Genomic DNA, 22005 nt, shown 5'->3' on the forward strand with positions numbered 1-22005 from the left:
TTGTGGGTGCTATGTCAGTGAATGAGTTCAAGGTAAAGTATAATAGATACTGTGTGAATGTCGAATAGTTGTGATGGACATGATGTTTAGGGCCTCCCTTGATGAGTCTAAGCACTCCTTGGAGTTGCCTGTAGTTATAATAATAATATTAATAATAATAATAGAAACATAACATCCTTACTTCTACAAGTCAGTGTTATCTGCATTATTGTAATAATCTGCTGCACTGTCCTCACAATTTTAGCAAAATGTCCCCCAAATTTCAGGTTAGCATCCACCATCACTTCCAGATATTTCATCTCCTTCCCCTCCTGTAAGATATCCCCACTAATCTTATATTCTGCATCTCATCTTTGATTTCCAAATCTAAAACCTTACACTTTGCTGCATTGAACGTTATCTCCACACACACCATCCCATTCACCCAATCTATTCAAGCCCTTTTTGCAAGGAACACATACTCTTTCATCAAAGATACTTTCATATCATCAACCAGTAATTATTTCATGGTTGCCAACTGGGAGACTTTACTTGTTCATATTATGCACTCTGTTTAAATTTGAAAATCATAAAGAAGAAATGATAACATCATATCATAATCTATATATGTATATAGATTATGATATATACATAATCTATACTATATATATAATATATATATATATATATGACTTATACTATTAATACTACTACTACTACTATATATATATATATATATATATATATATATATATATATATAAAAAGAGAGAAAGAGTTAATGTTTTATTTATAATTCTGCTAGATTAAATCCGAAAAAGTGTACACAGCAGAAGAATTAAAACTGATTCAAGAACAGAAGGAAATGGAGGAAAAACGACGGCTAGAACAGGTGAATGTTTTATATATATATATATATATGTGTGTGTGTGTGTGTGTGTGTGTGTGTGTGTGTGTGTGTGTGTGTATGTGTGTGTGTGTTTCTTTGTTGTTTGTTCATCAGCATTCAATTTGAACTGCATAGTGGGCTAATTAGAAAGTATGTAGCTGAATTTATTATCTTTTTTTTTGTTGTTTGTTTGTTTGTTTGTTTTGAATGAATTCTGGATGCAGTCTCTCAGACACCATTGCATTATGTTCATTCCATTCTCCTTTCATTTGAAAGAAATACAAAGAAAATAGGGGAAAAAAAGGAGTAATTAAAGTAAAAATGCTTAGCTCAAAATTTTATCCAATAAACTATCATGTGTACTATAATAAATTTAGTTTAATCCTTTATCTAAGTGTGAGCAAACAAAGTTTGCACCTGAAAATATCTTCAGGACTGGGGTAAGGTAGTACAACACCGGGCAACTCGCAGCAAAGGTGGAGCAAGCTAACATCACTCCTATCTCAGTATCTCCCATAATGCAAAAGACATCTCCTTGCAGATATGTATAATGTTATGCATTAAGAAAAGGGCCACTACCCAGACTAGTTTTGGCCCTTTATTGAGGTCTCTTCAGTGGGAGCCAGGCCCAGAGGTGGAGATAGCAGGCAGAAAAAATAATGGCAGGTCATCTTTAGGTGCAAACTTTGTTTGCTCACACTTGGATAAAGGATTAAACTAAATTTATTATAGTCTAACCAAGTGAAAAATAAACTTTCAATATCATGTGTACTTTTTATGTTTATGTAATATATTAAATAATTGGGAAAATAATGGATTTAATTCACTCTTATCACTATTAGCTAGAGTTTTTTCACCTGAACCATTGGTTTTGTGCAGATGTGTTTGTTGTATGGAACTCCTCCTTTTCTGATCGTCATGAATTTCTTGAAAAAATTAAATCAATAAACCCATACTGTGGGAAATGCATGACTAATAACTTTATGTTCTGTGAAGTATTTTCGTATCAAGGCATATTTCTCAGGGCATATTTCACAGCATCTCTTAATACTTAACAGTAGAGACGATACGAGTCACTGGTCCTGTCAGGCGAAGTTATTTGAAAATAATAATAATAAATGCAGTAAAACCACACCACACTGTGACTTTCAGAGTTTCAAGGTCTGATGTTCCATCAGATCTTGAAACTCGGAAAGAGGGTTATTCGCAGCCCAAATGCGGCAGTTGTGTGAGTTTTCCACTCAGATAAAAATATGCCTCATCACTCTACAAGATCTTCCATGGTCATGCATCATTCACCTCCATTTGAGCTAAGAACTTCAGGACAAACTACAGTCAAGTTTCTGCATCACCATGAAGCATAACTTGAATATGGGAGATCTTGTAGGGGAAAAACCTCTGATGCAGGATTTACCACACATTTGAGTATGGGATGTCCACTTGCCTTATATTACCTGAGCACTGCTTTACCCTTGTGCATTATTCATTCTGTTTTCTTTCTGTGATGGCAGTTGCAACTTTGTGAACTTGTTGAGGAATAATCCGTTTGCACCTCATTATGACTTCACTGATAAAGATCTGCTATTTTCAAATCACAAAATAATTTTTTTACAATTTGTTATTGTCATTGAACCTTTTTCCTATCCTTCAAATTCAGGAATTCTCTACGCAAGGCATTAGCATTACCTCATTGTTGATAATAAAGCTTGGCTAGCAGTGCATATTCCAGTAAGGTGAGATCCATAGCACTTCAGTCATATTATAATGATGCAAATCCATTTTGGCTGTCCATATATCCACCAGCTCGTCAATAGAAACATTTAGATTATGCAAATATCATATGATTCTAGCACCAAATTTCTCCCTGGTGGCAGAGTTTTGTACTATTTTTATCTTCTGTAAATTATTATTATTATTATATGACACCCCAGAAGCCCAAAGACTCATCAAGGGAGGGCACCTACTCTACAACTCTGTGTCCACCACTCAATCCACCAACTACAACTAACCGCAGCTACACCAACGCCATCTACTGCTCACCACCATCACAAGTACTTCCACAGACAATCACAAACATCCATGGCAGGATTCGAACCTACAGCCTTTTGGCTGGAGAGCAGATATGCTAACCGGTTGGCCAACCAAGCCAGCTCATTAGTTTTTAAGACACCTTTAGAAGTTAGTAAATGCAATATTATTCTTTTAGATGACTGGCTGAAAATAATATACTGATCCAGATGTCTCATATTACTATTATTATTATTACTATCATTATCAGATAGTAGCATTAGTTTAGAAAATATATCCGTTCTAAAACATAACGAGGAGCGAAAATACATTAGCAACATACAAAAATAAAATATGGTATCCATAGTAGCATTATATCAACAATCAATTGTAAAATACTGCAGATAAGTTAAAATGCAAATTTAAAAGTTCGAGGATAATGATAATCATTCAGAAAATAACAACTGTAAGAAACAGATAGCTCCGAATTCTTTACACTTACCCATGCTGATTTTGAAAAACGCTTACTAGCATGATACATGTTGTAATTGACTGCTCCCATATATACGACTTCAGACAACTAAATCAGATATAACTTAGCAGTCTTTTTATTAGTCTAATTACATGACACTTCCAAGGAAGGCATTCTACACGAGCTACTACTTAATCCTCCATCACACACAACACCATCTACCAGTACTGTAGGATTTTTGGTTCTTATGAATTCTGTGTGTGTTCTCTTGGCGATTAGCCTGAATGTGAAATGAAAATCCTCCAACCTATGTACAAGATTGGCTAATTCATCTTCAGTTGAAAAAAAAAAAAAAAAACATATAAAGGTTTCTTCTGTCATGGCAAGAATTGAACTTAGGTCTTTTCCAATTGAAAATTGTAATACCTGATCATTCCTACATCCTCCAGAGCCCTCCTTCAATGATCTGCATATAATAATAATAATAATAATAATTATTATTATTATTATAAAAAAAAAAAAACATCACTAACGCCTTTTTATTCCCGTAGGCGAGACCGTTTAGCCCTATCTAACTTTTGGAGTTCAGTTCAGTTTTCACTGACAGCCAATCAGAGATAGCTGGCCCAAGGCTATCACTAATTAAGCCACACACAGAGAAGAGAGAGAGACGGCTCAACAAGTGCCGCCATCTCGTGGTCCTTACCCTAACACAATATATTTAATGTCTGAAATAATGTGGGTTCTATGGTCAATTTTTTTGAGTTTACAGGATGAAAAACCCGAGTTTCCGGGAGAAAAAAACCCTCTTGCCCTTGCCAGAGATCAACTAACTTGGGAATCAGGCGAAAAAAGGCTTAGAAAAATTTCCTCTAGTCGATGACTAGATTCAAAACAAAGTCTTCCTTTGTGCAGTCAAGCGCCGTGGTGTGCAAATGCCACATCTACTGAGCTACACAGGCTCTAATATTATTAATAATAATAATAATAATTATTATTATTATTATTAATAATAAAAATAATGTGATACCTCCAAGAAGTCTAAAGACTCATTATGGAAGGGCACACCACTCTGCTTCCTATCCTTCAAATGCAGGAATTCTCTAAGCGAGGCATTAGCATTACCATATTGCTGATAATAAAGCTATAAATTGTTAAAAAAAAAATGAAAACTCCATGTTCCAGACTGCACTTATACCAAGTTTTGTTGAATATCATCCAATAAATTATACATTACAGGACTCTGAAATGAAGTATGCTTGCATAAATGTTATTTCGAATGCTTAGTGGAGAAATTCCTCCATAATTCTCACTTTTTCCACTATCCAGAATTATGAATTATTCAGTGTGGCTACTGTAAAACTTTTCTATCCCAAATTTAAGCATTTTTGGTTGAATGTCATATAAATCAGTTTTATATAATTTCAGTAATACTTTAATAAGCAGTTAGTTATAACTATAGTCTTCTGTATTTGTTAATTGTGTTTATTCTCTAACTAGTTAGTCTCCACTGAGCAATGAAAAACTTCAATTCTAGAGAGAAAAAAATTCTACTGCCTGTCTAGTGGGGCTTTTCTAACTGAAGGAGAGACAGGCCTAAATACTAGATTACTGTTTTTGCTACTATTTGCAATTAATTAAGATATATTTTTGCATAAAAATAATTTTTAATCAATGCATACTTAATCATAATTAATCATGCATGATTGGAAGGAGGAAAGGACAGATGGAAGGAAGGAAATCAAATTAATGCACTTACTAAGGAATAATTACCTGATGTAACAAGTGATGGAATTATTATTATTATTATTATTATTATTATTCAGGCCTCTATGGAGTCAAAAGACTCATCGCGAGAGGTCCTTCTTAGGAAACACAAAGTCTACAAAAGACTCATCATGGGAGGTCCCTTCTAGGAAACACAAAGTCTATCATACCACTCCTTAAACTCATTGACCGTTTTCGCTCTCACCACTCTATCAGGCAATGCATTCAATGGTTCAACCACCCTCCATGCAAAGAAACCACTCCTCACCCTCTTGCTCACAGTTTCCTTTCACAACTTCCAGGGATGACTCCTTCCCGCTGTTCAGCCAAGCAAAAAAAACTCCCCAGTGTCAACCCTGTAACCACCTCTCAATCAGATAAAGGAAATGGCTACACAATGATTTGCAAAGACATTTGACAGAATACCATATGAAACTCTGTTATGCAAATTAAAACAAATGGGGATGGATATGACACTGGTTAAGTGGATAAGAGGGTGGCTGCTGGACAGAAACTAGAAATTTTTTGAGTGCTATATGTAGTTATTGCATCAGCAAATTTTTTTATCGGCCTGGGAGTGGCAAAATGTGTGAAATTTTCAATTAAGACGGGTAATATATGTGGAATTATTGGACTGGTAAGCATGACAAATTTCGCAGATTGAATGGAGAAATGCCTTGGCACGAGAAACTGCAATGGCTGACTGGTGATAGTGTATGAGAGATGGTAAAGGAGTGTTTGAGGATAATAATAGCAGACCACATAACTACTCTTGGGCAGTTGAAAGTTTTGGGCAGTGTTCATTTCTTTTAATTTGATCATGCCAAGGCAACTCCTATGCCAAAAGTTATATTCTCATACAACCTCTGGTAAAAATTTAAAACTTTTCAAATCTCATCCTCTTTGATTTTCAAAATGATAATTGATCTTTATATGTGCCTCCGTAGCACAACTGGAAAAACAGCAGAACATTATACCCTTCGATTCTCATAGCAATGAGAGAAATCATTATATGGACTTTTCAATTCAAGTTGAGTTAGCTGATCTCATACAGGGGTAACAGGTTTTTTTTGCTGGCCTGCTTGGCTGGAGTGGTTAGCGTATCCAATGCGAGTTAAAATCCCTCTGTGGGTATGGATGTTTTTGATTGTCTGTGAAAATACTAGTCGTGATGATAGTGGGTGGTAGATGATGTTGATGTAGATGATGACTGTAATTGGTGAATTGAGTGGTGGAGACAGAGTTGTAGAGTAGGTGCCCTCTCTTGATGAGTCTTTGGACTCCCTGGAGGTGTCATGTAATAATAATAATATCCTCCTTATGCTTTAATTAATTTGCCAGGCTGAATCCTTTTTGGCTCTGTACTTGGTATAATACCATATTATAAACTTCTTAACATGAATTTCAGTTCATTTTTTTAATTTTATTTTGTGAGATATCTGAATTTTAATACAAATATCCTACACTATCTTATATCACATCTCTGAAGTTTTATGGAAAAAAGAATTTAATAAATTAAAAGCAGGCAGTTGAAAAAATTTGAAATTCTCCAAACAATGCACTACTCTCTGATCCTTTTATTGAGATCTTTCAGTTGAGATGGTATTATTATTATATTACTATTATTATTATTACCCCAAGACCCCATGGAGCCAAAGGCTCATTTAGGAGGTTCTTTTATCATACACACACACTGCTAATCATATCGTGCCTTAAACACAGTCCAATTCTCAGCAGACATCGCAATCTTAGGCAAGGCATTCCAATCATTTACAACTCTGCATACATAAAAACATTGCTTCTCATTCCCCCCCTGCTAACCTTCTTTATACAGTTTCCAGGAATTACCTCTGGTTCTTCCCTGATCTCCCACTATTTTCTGTAGAACCGCTCCAACATTGAACCTATAACAACTCCTTACTAACTTGTAGGTCTCTATCATATCCCCCCCCCCCAATAATACCATTGTTGTCAATCCAATTCTGGATCCTAATTCTCACAAGCTTCTCCAACAACTTATCCATAATACCTGACACATAAATAGGCCTAGAATTTGATAGGTGAGTTCTATCACCTCCCTTATGAAGCGGCACAATCTTGCCCTCCTTCTACTCCTTAGGAACCTGACCCATTGCAAGACTCATATTAAAAAAATATGTCAATGCAGATGTCACCTCCTTGGCACATTCCTTCAGAATATGTGGTGATATATTATCAAGCCCAACAGCCTTATCAACATAAATTGTGCTCACTTACAGTCAGTCTCTCCTCCCCATCAGCAATGGCTCTCAATCTCTCCACGAAGTCACATTCACAAGAATGAAAGACCTTTAAGTACTGCTCATTAAGTATCTCCACTATATCTTCTGGTAATTGTCATATCACAACAGCTATCCTTATACCATTTTCTCCAATCAGTGTCATCCTTCCATAATCATTGTTTTTTTTTTTTGTTTTTTTGCTGGCTACTTATCTAAAGAACTCGCTAGGATTCTTTTTGGCTTCATTAGCTAACTGTTGCTCATACCTCACTTTTGCTACCCTTAGCAACCAAGTCACCTTCCTTGCTTAGTCTATGTAATCCTCGTGGAACTGGTTATTACCACTTCTCTTATGCTGCCTCCATAATGCCCTTTTTCTCTGTATCACATGCTTAATCTCGTCATTCATCCATTTCATACCTATCTTATTTAACCATCTGACCCTTGGAATACATTTAGGCATTGCTCCTACCAAATAGTTCTTGAATATCCCTCAAGCTGCATTGATCTCTTTATCCAGCTAACTCTTCATTCCATGCTGTGTCTGCAAGCTGTCTCCTGAGCTCTTCATAATCACCACCCTTGTAGTTCCACATATACCCTTTTCTCTCACAGAGGTCCTCACATTGCTGGAAACCACCCAGGTAATCACTTCATGGTCACTCTCACCAACTGGGGGGGGGGGGGGAATTGGACACTCATTATTAATTACATCCTTTGATTAGATGATCAAATCATAGACACTCAATCCTCATGTGCTCTCTGTATTACATACTCTCTGAGGTAGTTGTTACTTCCAGTTGCTATCTCATCATCCCAGTCTATATTGCTATAATTAAAATCACCCATAATGATCACGCTTTTCTTATTTGCTTGACTAATTTGATTATACATTCCATAGTCACTACAATCCACATTATCAGGTCTATAACAGCATTCCAAGTTGTTATAGATAACTATTTGTCTATATATATATATATATCATTATACAGTATTTCATTCTATTCACCTCTATCTCACTATACGTAATATCTCACTATTCACTATTCAAAACTAGAACTAATGATGAATATAGAATTCAGGATCTACAATCTGATTCTTACAATAGCTAATCGCTAGTGTCGCCTTAGCATGTGTCAGTGAATTTGAGCTGTGCTGAAGAAAGTGATTTTTAATCGGTGAATAGTTCGTTTTTCTACGTTTTTGTGTGCTAAATTGTTTCTCTGGAATACGAGTGTACTTCAGTGATTGTTTTTTGAAGTTAGTTGTTGTCGTGATATTGTGTATTTTGGTTGCCGAGAAGACAGGGTGGCAATCGAATGCATAATGGTGGAAGACAAGACGAAGCTAAGTTTTCATTACTGTATTTAGTTTTATTTCTTAAGTGTAATTAAATGTTTTGTTTTGTTTGTAATTGTTTATACTTTTTCTTATTTATTTATACTCTCTAAAACTTATCTAGCATTTATTTTTGACACTAAATAGCGACATTATTTTGAATAATTAATGATTACGCTAGTAGTTCCTCGGCAGTAAGGAATGATGGCGGATTCAGATGCAATCACAAATGGCGTGTTGCCAAGTCCTCCGCCATTTAAGAACTCTATTATAAGTAATTTAATAAGGGACTTTGTGGTGGCATGCAGTATGTGCGGCATGTATGCATCTCAGGAGCTGGATGTGTGGCTTGTGAGAGATGGGCAGGTGTGCGTATGGTGCAGCCAGCGAGATGAAATAAATGCATTAGATATATCAATATCTGACCTTGTTGCTCTAGGAACGGGAAATGAATATAGAAAGAAGAGTAGTGTGATAGGAGAGAATGAAGAAAGAAATATGAAGGAGAAAATAATAGTTGATAGTGTGGAAGGCATGAGTGACTGTGAAAGTTTAGGAGATGGTTTTGTTTGGGAGAGTGAATTTTGATTAAGAGGGACTGACCAAGGAAGGCAAAACTGTAATATGAGAAAAGATTGGCCTTTAGATCCAAAGAAAATCCTAGGGAATGTTTTAGTTATGTAGCCAGTAGCAGGAGAAATGACTGTGGAAGTGATATTGCGGGATAAAAATGGGAATAGAGTGACTGATGCAGAGGACATAGTGGAATTGTTCAATGAACACTTTATTGGAGTATTTCATCCTGGAGGAGTCAGTTTTAATACTAGAGGGATAGGGCAGGTTCGAGGTTTAGAGGTACACGAGGAGAGTGTGTTTCAAATACTGAGTAGTCTGGATGTCAGTAAAGCTGTGGGACTGGATGGTATTTCACCATGAGTTTTGAGAGAATGTGCTAGGGAACTGACAGTGCCTTTAACCTGGCTTTTCAATGAAAGTCTGGCTGCAGGAAAGGTGCCCAGGGAATGGAAAGAAGGTAAGATAGTGCCATTGCATAAGGGTGGTAACAGACTGGAAGTGTCTAATTATAGGCCAATTTGTGTGTCATCAGTAGTTGTTAAGATCTTGGAGAAAGTAGTGAGGGACCATATACAGCATTGGGCAGATGAGGGTAATGTTATCTGTGAGAGTCAACATGGATTTGTGAAAGGGCGCTCTTGTTTTACCAATATGCTAGCCTTTTATAATAAAGTTACAAGAACGTTAGATGAGGGAAAGGCATATACTGCCATTTTCTTAGACTTAGCGAAAGCATTTGACAGGGTGCTACATGATAAGCTGATGTTTAAGTTGCAGCACATGGGTCTGGATTCAGGATTGGCTGTCCAATAGGTATCAGAGAGTTGTGTATGGTGGGACAGTTTCAAGGAGGCAGAGGGTTACAAGTGGGGTCCCACAGGGCTCTGTACTGGGACCTATATTGTTTAACCTTTGTATCAATGACATTGTCAGTGAATTGCAAGGGGATATTCAGTTGTTTGCAGATGATGCGAAGCTGGGAAGGATTATTAGTAATAATGCAGATGTGGTATCCCTGCAAGAGGATTTGAATAAACTAGATAGATGGGCAAATGAATGGGGGGCTTCAGTTTAATGCAGCAAAATGTAAGGTCTTGAGGTTTGGGAAACATCGATGGGATGCTGCCTACTCTATGGGAGGATTTATACTGGAGGAAGTATGGGAGACAAGGGATCTGGGGTTGATGATTGATAAAAACCTGAAATTTAGGAGACATATTGCAAAGGTGGTGAAGGTAACACAGATGATTGGTGCAATAATGAGAGAGACACTGACCTGCAGAGATAAAACAGTTATCATTCCATTGTATAAGTCTCTGATCAGACCACACTTAGACTATTGTTTTCAGATTTGGTCCCCAGGATTTGAAGGGAATAAATTAACTGTGGAAAGGGTACAAAGGTGGATAACAAAGATAATTTCAGCACTGTACCATGTTAGTTATGAGGATCGGGTGAGGGAATGTGGACTGCAGAGTTTGGTGGATAGAATAAGGAGAGGTGATATGATTGAGACTATATAACTGTTGAGAGGTGGTTACAGGGTTGACACTGGGGAGTTCTTTTGCTTAGTTGAACTGCAGGAAGGAGTGAATACAAGAGGCCATCTGTGGAAGTTACGAAAGAAAACCATGGAATGCATTGCCTGATGGAGTGGTGAGAGCGAGAGCTGTCAATAAGTTCAAGGAGTGGTATTGATAGACTTTGTGTTTCTTCGGGAGGGGAGATCTCCCCCCTCGATGAGTCTTGATAGACTTTGTGTTTCTTAGGAAGAATCTTCCACGATAAGTCTTTTGACTCCATGGAGGTCTGAATAATAATAATAATAATAATAGCCCTCATCTTTACCAAATCTAAAAACTACCAAAAACAACATACCACATGAAGAAATGGCTACGTATAAAAGTTATAAAACAATAAAAAAAATTGTAATGACAAAAACTGATAAGTATAATTATGTTTCTATGAATAAAATAAAAAAGAAAGCTGAAATTTCAAGATGGTAATTTTGTTTGCAGAATTATAGATTGAGACCTCAATATATCTCAAAAGAAAAAAGACATAAATTACTGAAATTAACAGATTAAAACCTGTTCACGTTAAACAACCTCATAAAAGTTATAAATCCTATGCTGTACAGTTGATAGTGTAGATGTTCCCACTTATGAAGTTGTACAATAGTTAGCTAAGCCATTTTCTCCTCTTACAAGCAACTCCTCTGCTTTTATGAAAAAAAAAAAAAAATGCATTTCAGATCTCTAACAACACAGCCTCAAAAATTCAGATGTAGTGGTTAGTTACAGGGCTGCCGAGAGGGGGGGTGACATATGAGGACTTTTGTCACGGGCCCAGCATCGAAAAGCACTTGACCGTTGCGCACTTTTCGATGCCGAAATCTATCACATAGAAAATTTATAACGGCACGTTTAAAGATGTTATACCAGGACTAGATTTATTAACTACCATTTATAAATTTCAACTTCACATTGTTTTTCTGGAAATATGCACTTCAATCAGAATTTTTTGCACAATACCAGTAACAGTTGCCGAAGGTGAAAGTGCGTTTAATAAACTTTCAGCAATAATAGCTTCTATAGATCATCAATGCTCCAGGAAAGATTAAACAGCTTAGCTTTCCTATCAATAGAATATGACCTGGCAATGAAAATTGATTATGACGAGGTGATTAAAGATTTCGCTAACCATAAAGTGAGGAATTGGATGAGGCAATAAAAATTTTAAAATTTTCTTTTTATTTAATGTTTGTATTTTGTATTTTGTATGGTATGTAATGTGTCAAATTTTGAATTTATTTTACACTTTTTTAAATAAATGTTTAATGTTTTATATGACTTTTTTTACTAAACAAAAGTGATGCACATTTTTAAGTGGGGCCCGAACCACAGACTTGTCATGGGCCCGAAAATTTCTCTTGGCGGCTCTGGTTAGTTATATTACATCCTTATTTACTAATGTACTACTAACAGCCACTTCTCCTCCTGCTCTCTCCTTCCTCATCATCATCAAATTCCTGACATATACCCTCATGGGGTGGAGTGTACAGTATCTTATGATAGTACTACAAGAAAAGTTACATCATTACTGACTTTCTATTATCAATTTTCCAACTTTCCAGATTAGCCTGTTATCTGCCAAACATTCCAATATTATCAGATCTTATATTTCTGTCTTCTAAGTGACTTTTTTATTGTATCATTTCATGTACATCTTGTTCTTCCTGCTGTCCTGTCAAAGAACACTTATTTAGCTAATCTTTCCTCTCCCATTCTGTTTAAGTGACCATACCACCTGAGATTAGCTGTGTTAACACATTCCTGGATGCTGACAATGTCAAGTTCTTTCCTAATATCATCGTTTTTAATATGATACTGCCATTGATGCCATCTGTTTAGTACCCCTAATCTTTCCCAGGACTCTCATATCTCTTGCCAGCCTGGTTGGGCGAGTGGTTATTGTATCCACTCTCGAGCGGATTCGATTTCGGTCATTTGGCTGTGGGTTCGAATCCCACTGTGGGCATTGATGTTTGTGATTGTCTGTGAAAATACTAGTGAGGGAGGTGGGTAGTAGATGGCATTGGTGTAGATGACGCTATTCTCTGTACGGAACTACTCTACCTAGTTGTAGAGTAGGTGCCCTCCCTCAATGAGTCTTTGAACTCCTTGGAGTGTCACATAATAATAATAATAATAATAATAATAATAATAATAATCTGTGGTCTCCAGTGTTGGATCAAGAGTTATATTTCTAACCTTGCTCTCAAATCCATAAATTAAAATTGGTTTGAACACAGTGTTGTATAGAGCTAGTTTAGTGGTTTGACTAATCACTCTCTTATTCCATATACATTTATTTGGTTGGCTTCCTATTATACCAGTTTTGCTAATTCTGCTGTTTATTTCCAAATTTAATTTGCCATCTTCACTAAAAATTGTGTCTAAATAGCTCGAATGTTGAGGATGCAGTTGATATTTTTAGTGTTTTTGCCTATTTTTATTGTCTTTTTATTTTAAATGCTGATTTTCATATCAAATTTGTTATAGCAGTTATTCCATTTGGTCAGAGAATCCTGCAGACTTGTCCTGGATTTATTTGGGATATCATCATCATAAAGTAAAGAGCTGAGATTAAAATCTCCAATTTTGATATCAATTTTAATACCACTTTCTTTTATAATGTGATCCATGTAGATGATGAATAACAGTGGTGATAATGTACATCTTTGTTGCACCTGTCTTAACATCAAACCATCTTCCTGTACTTCCTTCAATTCTAACTGCTGGTTTACAATTCAGATAGAGATTTGAATAGAGATTCAAATATTTATTGCTTGATATAATATCCCATTTACATCATATAACTGGAGCATTTTGAACAGCTTTGCTCTTGGCTGTCATATGCCTTTTCCAGGTCTCGATTACCTTGATGGACGTGTGATTTCAATCAGGGTTTCTCAATGACTGCAGGTCATAAAGAGTCCAGCTATTCCTACTGAACCTTTTTTCTTCCATTTTGTTTCCAAGCCTCTTGATCATTGCACCGTACCACCTTAAGGCCAGTCTTCCAGGTTTCCTTTTGGTTTCTCTTGGATATCAATTTGTTACTCTGACTGTTCGTCTGTTGTCTCTCAGTCTGGCAAGAGACAACAGCCCTGTCCATCTACTCTTGCTGTTGTAGATTGTTTTTATTACATCTTTAAGTCCTGACTTCTTCCTGATTTCTGAGTGTCTTATGTGGTCTATTTTATTTATATTGCATATTCTTCTTTCTGTTGTATGTCAAATTGTTATTAGCTTTGTTCTTCTTTTAAAGTTGTGTTCCATGTTTCCCTGCCATAAGTTAATGCTGGTAGGATGTGACTATTGAAAAATGGGCTCTTATTTCTATATCTATGTTTTGATTGGTAATTGTTGATGGCCATCCAAGCAGCTTTTTTCCCCTTGCTATTTCATTTGGTATGTCATTATTCATTTTTATAGACTGTCCAAGGTAAATGTAATCTTCAACATTTTTAATGGTGTGGGATTCTAGAATGATTGTATGATCTTTACAGTATTCATTTTTCATCCATCTTGTTTTGTCTGGATGTATTTGCAATCCAATTTTTTGGCAGTTTTGGCTTATGTCATTCAGCATTGATTCTAAGAGTTCAGTGGAATGAGATATTAATTCCACATCATCAGCAAATAATAGAATATTTAACATTTTACCATCAATGTTTATTCCTTCTTTCATGATAGTTTTTCTAATGATGCTGTCCAGAGTAAATGAGGAAAATATTAGGTGATAAAACATCATCCATCTTTTACTTAAATTAATTTTAATCAGCTAATTGAAAAGAGTGATATTTGTTGTATCTTCTTTGTAAATATCTTTTATGAGCTGGATATATGCTATTTCTACTCCTTGTTCTGCTAAAGTTTGGAATACTGCATTATATTGAATTCTATAAAAAAAGAAAACAAAGTAACATCTGGTATTCTCTGCATCTTTCTGTTAGTTGAGTAATAGTTTGAATGTGATCTATTGTCGAAAAACCTCTTTTGAATCCGGCCTGTTGTTTTGCAGCTATTTTTGTTAATTAAGGTTTGTATTCTGGTTAGAATGATTGGCAAAATTGTATATATATGTGCTAATAGATAGATGGATCTGTAATTACTGATGTCTTCTTTATTACCATTTTTATGCATAATTACAGCATAATCACAGACAGAGGTGTAATGGAGAAAATGTTTTTATTATTTTTTTGATTTGTCTATCTGTCTATGTGCCTGTTTCCTTGATTATCTATGAAGGTTGATGGTAGTGATTGCTTTAGACTTATTTCTTTTTATACTTTTTTTTAGGCTACTGCAGAGTCTAGCTGCTTCTAATTTTGTCATTCTATATATACGATAGTCATCTTTGATATTCTGCCTCAGATGTTTACAGATAATTTTATATTCTAAATGGTCTTTTACTGTATCATTCAATTTTCTTCTTTTCTTCAATAGTTCTATTGTTATCACTGATAAGCGTTCCCTGGTCTTAGGAGGAAGTTCATAGGAAGCTCTTTCTTTGCAATTCAATAACTGATTATTAAAATTGGCTAAAAATGTGTGAATATAATTTTTTTAATTTTCAGCCAGTTTCTTTACCTATTTTCTGAATTACTCTGAATTTATTTGTTTTGAGCATTTTTTATGGTTGGAATGTGCTCATATATATTCTTCATTTTTTCTATGTATTTTGAGGGTGGCTCTTATTGGACGATGGTCTGAATGAATATGACAGTATGTTTTTCCAATGACTTTAACATTTTTTACTATTCTTTTGCAATCTATTAGATGAAATCAGTTTCATTTCTTGTCTCTCCATTTTGGAGAGACAAGAAATTGGAGATTGTTAAGTCCATCTTTTTCTAGTTCTTTTTTTTCTTCCCTACAAAACTTAAATACATATCTACATATAAATCTACAAAACTTAAATACAGATTCTGGTTATATTCCCATGATTTCTCACCTGTATACTTAAAGTGAAAATCTTCTCCTGGCAACCTCTGTTTGGCCTGAACCCAGCTTATTCTTCTTCAAATTGCTCCTCAACAATTTTTCTTAACCATTTCTCAAGAATACATGCAGAAATCTTAACAGGAGCACTCAGTGGAGAAATTCCTTTGTAATTCTCACATTCAGTTTTATTCCCTTTTTTTATGCATGGGTGTTATGAGAGCTCTACTCCAATCATCTAGAATTCAACCCTCTCAACATGCCTTCTGAATTATGCAGACATAGCCATTGTAAAACTTTTATACCTCTATATTTTAGCATTTTAATTAGTCAAATATCATCTACTCCAGCTGCCTTTCCACATTTCAGGTTTGTGATAGCTTTTTCTACTTCAAGTACAGATATATATTCGAGGTGGCATTTTGTCGAGTGTTTTCTACCACCAAGATATCACTACTTGTTTCATTTAGCAATCTTTCAAAGTAATTACTCCATACATCAAGAATATCTTTATATTTAGTTTTCATGTCCCCTTTTATCATCTCTACAAGATTAACAGTACTCTTTCCTCCATTTCTGAGCTTTTTCAATAGCTTCCAGAATATTTTACCACCTTCCTGATACATACCAGGTCAAGCACTCCAGTAAGAGTGCTTGACCTGGTAATAGCATCTCACAATTTGACTGTAATGAATATGACCATGTTGCCACCTATTGGTGAGAGTGATCATAAGATCTTGACCTGGGAGGTGGCTAAAGGTGTGGAATTTTTGATTAAGACAGGGTATTTCTAAATAACTAAGGGAATTGAAACAACGTAGATCCGAATATAAATTAAATTATATTTTAATAGATATTTCCGATATTTCGGCAATGTCACATTGCCATTTTCTAAAGGAACTTACAAAAAGGCAGGTGTACACAAGGCAATAACAATACAGTAACTGAGAATGAAGATTTGAAGCTATCGTTCTCCAATATGGTAAAATGAAGTTGAAGCTGTCTAGACAATTAAATCGTCTGACTTTCCTGAAATGCTGCCGGGATAACAAGGTAATCCCAAACTGTGTAAAATTGAAGCACCATTTTGTGTCGTAAAAAGCGCTCCGTATATACAACTGCGCTAGCTATGCGTCACTTCGCGAACAAATCACCGCCACGCGGTTAGGCTTAGCCAAAATTAACGAAGCTATTCGTACCCTCGAAGATGAACTTTCAGGCACTTTGAATCAAGAACTGTGGTCAATTTTACATGACATCTCGTGTACCGCTGCAGACAAAGAGTTTGAAAAGATACGAGGCCGACAGATGAAGAAATTCGATAAATTAAAAAAAAAAGAAAAAAAAAAGAATTCTACCGTCAATCCAAAACTTGCTACCAACACCGTAATCAACCTTTCTTCAGTCACCCTGAAGCTCTCAACGTGCTTTCACGTGGCCACAACTTCGGCATTGCTCCCAGAAAAATACCAAGTGAGGATATTATGATCCAGATTGAAAGAGGAATCCGCCACCTTCCACATCAGATTGCCAACAGTGTAAGACTGGATGTAGCTTGTGTCCTTTCCATAGCAAAACCACCCAAAACCAATATATCCAACAATGAATTTAAAGCCCTACAGGAATTGAGAAATAATAAAGAATTAGTTATCACCAAAGCGGATAAAGGAAATGCAACTGTAGTACTTAACCAAAAGGACTACAAAGGTAAGCTGAATGCTCTTCTATTAGATCGGGCTACTTACCTCCCTATCAATTACAATCCCACCAACTCACAAATTAGAAAACTTCACAGGCTCCTTAAGAAAGTCGCTTCTTGGCCTGTAGAAGTTACCAACAGATTAAAACCGTTTAACTCTATACCCCCCCGTATTTACGGACTCCCAAAAATACATAAAGAAAATGTGCCATTACGTCCCATAGTGGATGGCATTGATTCCCCCACATACAAATTAGCTAAACATTTGGCCAAAGAGCTCACACACTATACTGGCAACACACCATCACACATAAAAAACTCAGCCCACTTCAAAGCCAGCATAGAAAACCTTACACTCCAACATACTGACATAATGGTCAGCTTCGACGTCTCCTCCTTATTCACAAATGTCCCACTCAAAGAAACTTTAGAGCTAATCCAAGCTAAATTCTCCCCCGATATCTCAGCCCTATTACAGTTCACAATGAACTCAGGCTATTTCGTTTGGCAGGGAAAATTTTACAAACAAATAGAGGGGACAGCCATGGGCTCACCACCCTTAGCCAATTTCTTTATGGAGACCTTTGAGGAAAAAGCCTTAGCCTCTTCCCCACAAAAACCAACCATATGGCTTCACTACGTTGATGATGTGTTCGCTATTTGGCCACATGGCTCTGAAACACTCCTCTCCTTCCTTACACACTTAAACAACCAACACGCCAGAATCAAGTTCACCCTGGAAAAAGAGGAAAACAACTGCCTCCCTTTCCTAGACACACTAGTCACCCGCCAGCCTGATGGAACTTTGGTTTTCTCAGTTTACAGAAAACCCACCCATACAGGCAGATACATCCACCAACAATCCCCCCCCCCCCTCACAACAATATGGAGTGGTAAAAACACTATACAACAGGGCTAAACTAATCTGTTCTAACGACATAGCCTAACGACTGAACTAAATCACATCCTCAACACTTTCTCAGCCAATGGCTACCCCCCCCAAAAAAATCCAAAAAATATTAAAACCTACAAACCACAACCCCCCTCCTCCCCCCCCTCCACAATAAAGATTACTCTAAATCCATCACCATTCCCTACATCCGAGGCACCTCAGAAAAAATTACCAAAATTCTAAAAAAACATGACCTCACCTCCTGTTACAGGCCTTACAGAAAATTGGCATCCCTTATCCGCTCTACCAAAGACCAACCACTTCCCCTAGACCTACCTGGTGTATACCAGGTCCCTTGCAGTTGTAAACTGTCGTACTTTGGCCAAACAGGCAGGACAGCGAATATCAGAATTTCTGAACACAAGGACTACATCCGGTTTTGCAAGTATAGCCATTCTGGTCTTGCAGACCATGCTCTGGATACTCGCCACAGAATACGGTGGAAGAAAGCAACAATAATAAACCGGAGCAAATATAAATTCGAAAGATTATTTATGGAATCAGCCTCTGCCCTAAGAAACTCCCCAAACCTCAACAAATTTGGTTGTATGCGACTGCACCAAATTTGGGAGGCATACATCAGCAGACCTTCAGCCCAATGGCCAAGAACGCCTACTTAGCCCTCCAGAGGTCACCATCAGGACTTCTAGGAGAACGATAGCTTCAAATCTTCATTCTCAGTTACTGTATTGTTATTGCCTTGTGTGCACCTGCCTTTTTGTAAGTTCCTTTAGAAAATGGCAATGTGACATTGCTGAAATATCGGAAATATCTAATAAAATATAATTTAATTTATATTCGGATCTACGTTGTTTCAATTCCCTAAGTTATTTAGAAATGCATAACCAACGTATAAGCCTGTCTACGAGAATAAGACAGGGTATATGTGGAATTACCGTGCTGGCAAGTATGACAAGCTTAGGAGATTGCTTGGATCAGCGCCATGGCATGTACAACTGCAAGGGCTGGACGTCGATAGAGCATGGGAAGTGGTCAAGTAGCATTTACAGGAGGTTATGGCTGATTGTATACCTAGGGTCCGAATAGTAAAACAAGTAGGGGTTAAATGGATGAATAACACCATTAAGCTTGAGCTGCAAAAAAAGAAAAAACTGTGGAGGGAATTTAAAGAAAGGGGTGACCTGCAGGCACATGAATGGTATAAAGTGCAGGCCAGAAGGGTAACGAGTGTGGTAAAAACAGCAAAAGCCGATTATGAAAGGAAACTAGCTATGCAAGCAAAAGAGAATCCCAAACAGTTCTTTCAATATGCTGCAAGCAAGAAAAAAACTGTACATGGCAAAATGATTTTAAGGAATGACGATGGTAAGGAGGTCACTGAACCAGTCAATATAGTGGAGTTACTGAGCACGTGGAGACATTGAAAAAATGAAGGATCCATTAGTTTATACGTGAATTGTGATAAATGAAGTGGGGGTGAATAGTCTATTACAGAACCTTAATGTGAATACATCTGTGGGATTGGATGGTATACCGGCACGGGTCTTGCGTGAAGCGGCTAAGGAATTATCAGTGCCCTTGACCATGTTGTTTAATCTGAGTCTCGGGTCTGGTTTAGTCTTGAAGGCGTGGAAAGAGGGGAAAATAGTTTCACTGCATAAAGGAGGATCCAAGACTATGGTTGCAAATTACCGACCGATCAGCATATCAGGAGTTGTTGTCAAGGTCTTGGAGAAAGTAGTCAAGAGAAAAATACTGGAATGGATTGATGAAAATGAGATACTGTACAGGGGACAGCATGGCTTTGTAAAGGGTAGATCATGCCTAACAAGTTGACGGCTGAACTTGATAAGGGAAATGGGTTTACAGTGATACTGCTGGACCTGGCAAAGGCGTTTGACAGGATACCACATGGAATTCTAATCCGTAAACTACAACACATGGGAATGGATATAGGGTTGGTGAGATGGATAGGTGGGTGGTTGATGGAGAGGTATCAAAGAGTAGTTTATTCAGGAGTGGAGTCCAAAAGACGGCCTGTGACTAGTGGGGTGCCGCAGGGTTCTGTTCTTGGACCACTGCTGTTTAATCTGTTCATTAGCGATATAGGGAAGGATCTAAGTGGAATAGTTCATTTGTTCGCTGATGATGCAAAGTTGGGGAGGGCGACAGTGAATGCAGAAGATGTCAAAGTCTTGCAGGATGACTTAGATAGATTGGAGTTCTGGGCTAAGGAGAATGGGTGTCAATTTAATGTGACAAAATATAAGGTTATGCATTTTGGGGTGAAAAGATTAGCAGCAGTATACCACATGGGTGGAACTGTACTCCAAGAGATTGATGAGGCCAGGGACTTGGGAGTGTTGGTGGATAGGGAGATGAATTTTAGGGGGCACATTGCGAAAGTAGCTAAATCAGCTCATCAACTCACTTGGTTGTTGAAAAATACCTTAACGAGCAGAGACAAGCAAGTTATTGTACCTCTGTACCAAGCCTTGATAAGACCTCATCTTGACTACTGTGCCCAGATTTGGTCACCTCGGTTCCTTCTTGATGGGGAGGAGGTGGAGAGGATCCAGAGGCGAGTGACTAAGATGATAGCAGGTCTATGGAATGAACCATATGAGAACAGGTTGAAGATTTGTGGGTTGCAGAAACTGGTTGATAGGCAGAAAAGGGGAGATATGATTGAGACATTCAAATTGCTAAAAGAATTCTATAAGATTAATTCAGAGGATATTTTTGAAATCAGGACTGGTGGTGGGAGAGCTAGGGGACACCTATGGAAGCTGGGCAAGAGTGTGGTTAGCAGTGGTGTTAGAGCTGGGTTCTTTACTTTTAGAGTGGTAAATGAGTGGAATAAGCTGCCAGAATCTGTTGTGGGTGCTATGACAGTGAGCGAGTTCAAGGCAAGGTATGATAGATACTGTGAGAATGTCGTATAGTTGTGTGGACATGATGTTTAGGGACTCCCTGGAGTAGCCTGAAAATAATAATAATAATAATATTTTCTATGTTCTTACCAGTCTTCCCATGACTTTTATGTAGTTAATTTTTCACAATGTTTTGCTTTCTTACATTTTCCCCTGTATTTGCTAACAGCACAAGCTGACTTATTTGCCAGGAGCTTTCAATATGCTTTCTTCTTTTCCTTGACTGCCTCTTTAACTTTCTGAGTCTACCATGGAGTTTTGATTTTTCTATTCATGCATCTGCAAGGATAGAAAAACCATATGCCTCTTTCCGGCTTAATCAATCCAATTTTTCTTTAGGGTTTGTCACTGCATCTGTAAGGTTTGGTCTTGTTTTCAAACTATTTTTGTTTTTCTCGAATAATTTTTGTTTATTTGAGTCTACAGTTCACATCCAATAGCTGTTCAACTTTAATTCATTTCAAAAACTTTTCAAGTACTAGAGAAATATTACCTTCACCATACATTCAAACCACAGTTCAAGTTAGCAATTCTGATCCACTCATCTGAGGAGAAACTCCATTCTCTATCACATCATGAAATGCCCTTTGGTTTTATGGATAGACATGAAGATCTGTTAACATTTGTCTTGGAGAATACAAGAAATACATTTGCTACCATCAT

General features: G+C 36.9%; 1 protein-coding gene across 1 annotated transcript in view; it reads left to right on the top strand.

Moving 5' to 3' along the window:
* The first annotated feature begins 248 nt into the window (after positions 1 to 248).
* LOC150110580 (cilia- and flagella-associated protein 43) overlaps positions 249 to 22005 on the top strand; it is a 258702-nt gene continuing 236945 nt past the window's right edge. The window contains exons 1-2 of the mRNA XM_090401995.1: positions 249 to 266; positions 784 to 870. Of these exons, the coding sequence (XP_090258121.1) occupies positions 249 to 266; positions 784 to 870 (105 nt within the window). The remainder of the gene's footprint in view (positions 267 to 783; positions 871 to 22005) is intronic.

The sequence above is a fragment of the Typopeltis vanoorti genome, chromosome 1 (assembly GCF_054136105.1).
Source record: "Typopeltis vanoorti isolate ZY-2024b chromosome 1, IOZ_Tvanoo_1.0, whole genome shotgun sequence".
NCBI classification, from domain to species: domain Eukaryota; kingdom Metazoa; phylum Arthropoda; class Arachnida; order Uropygi; family Thelyphonidae; genus Typopeltis; species Typopeltis vanoorti.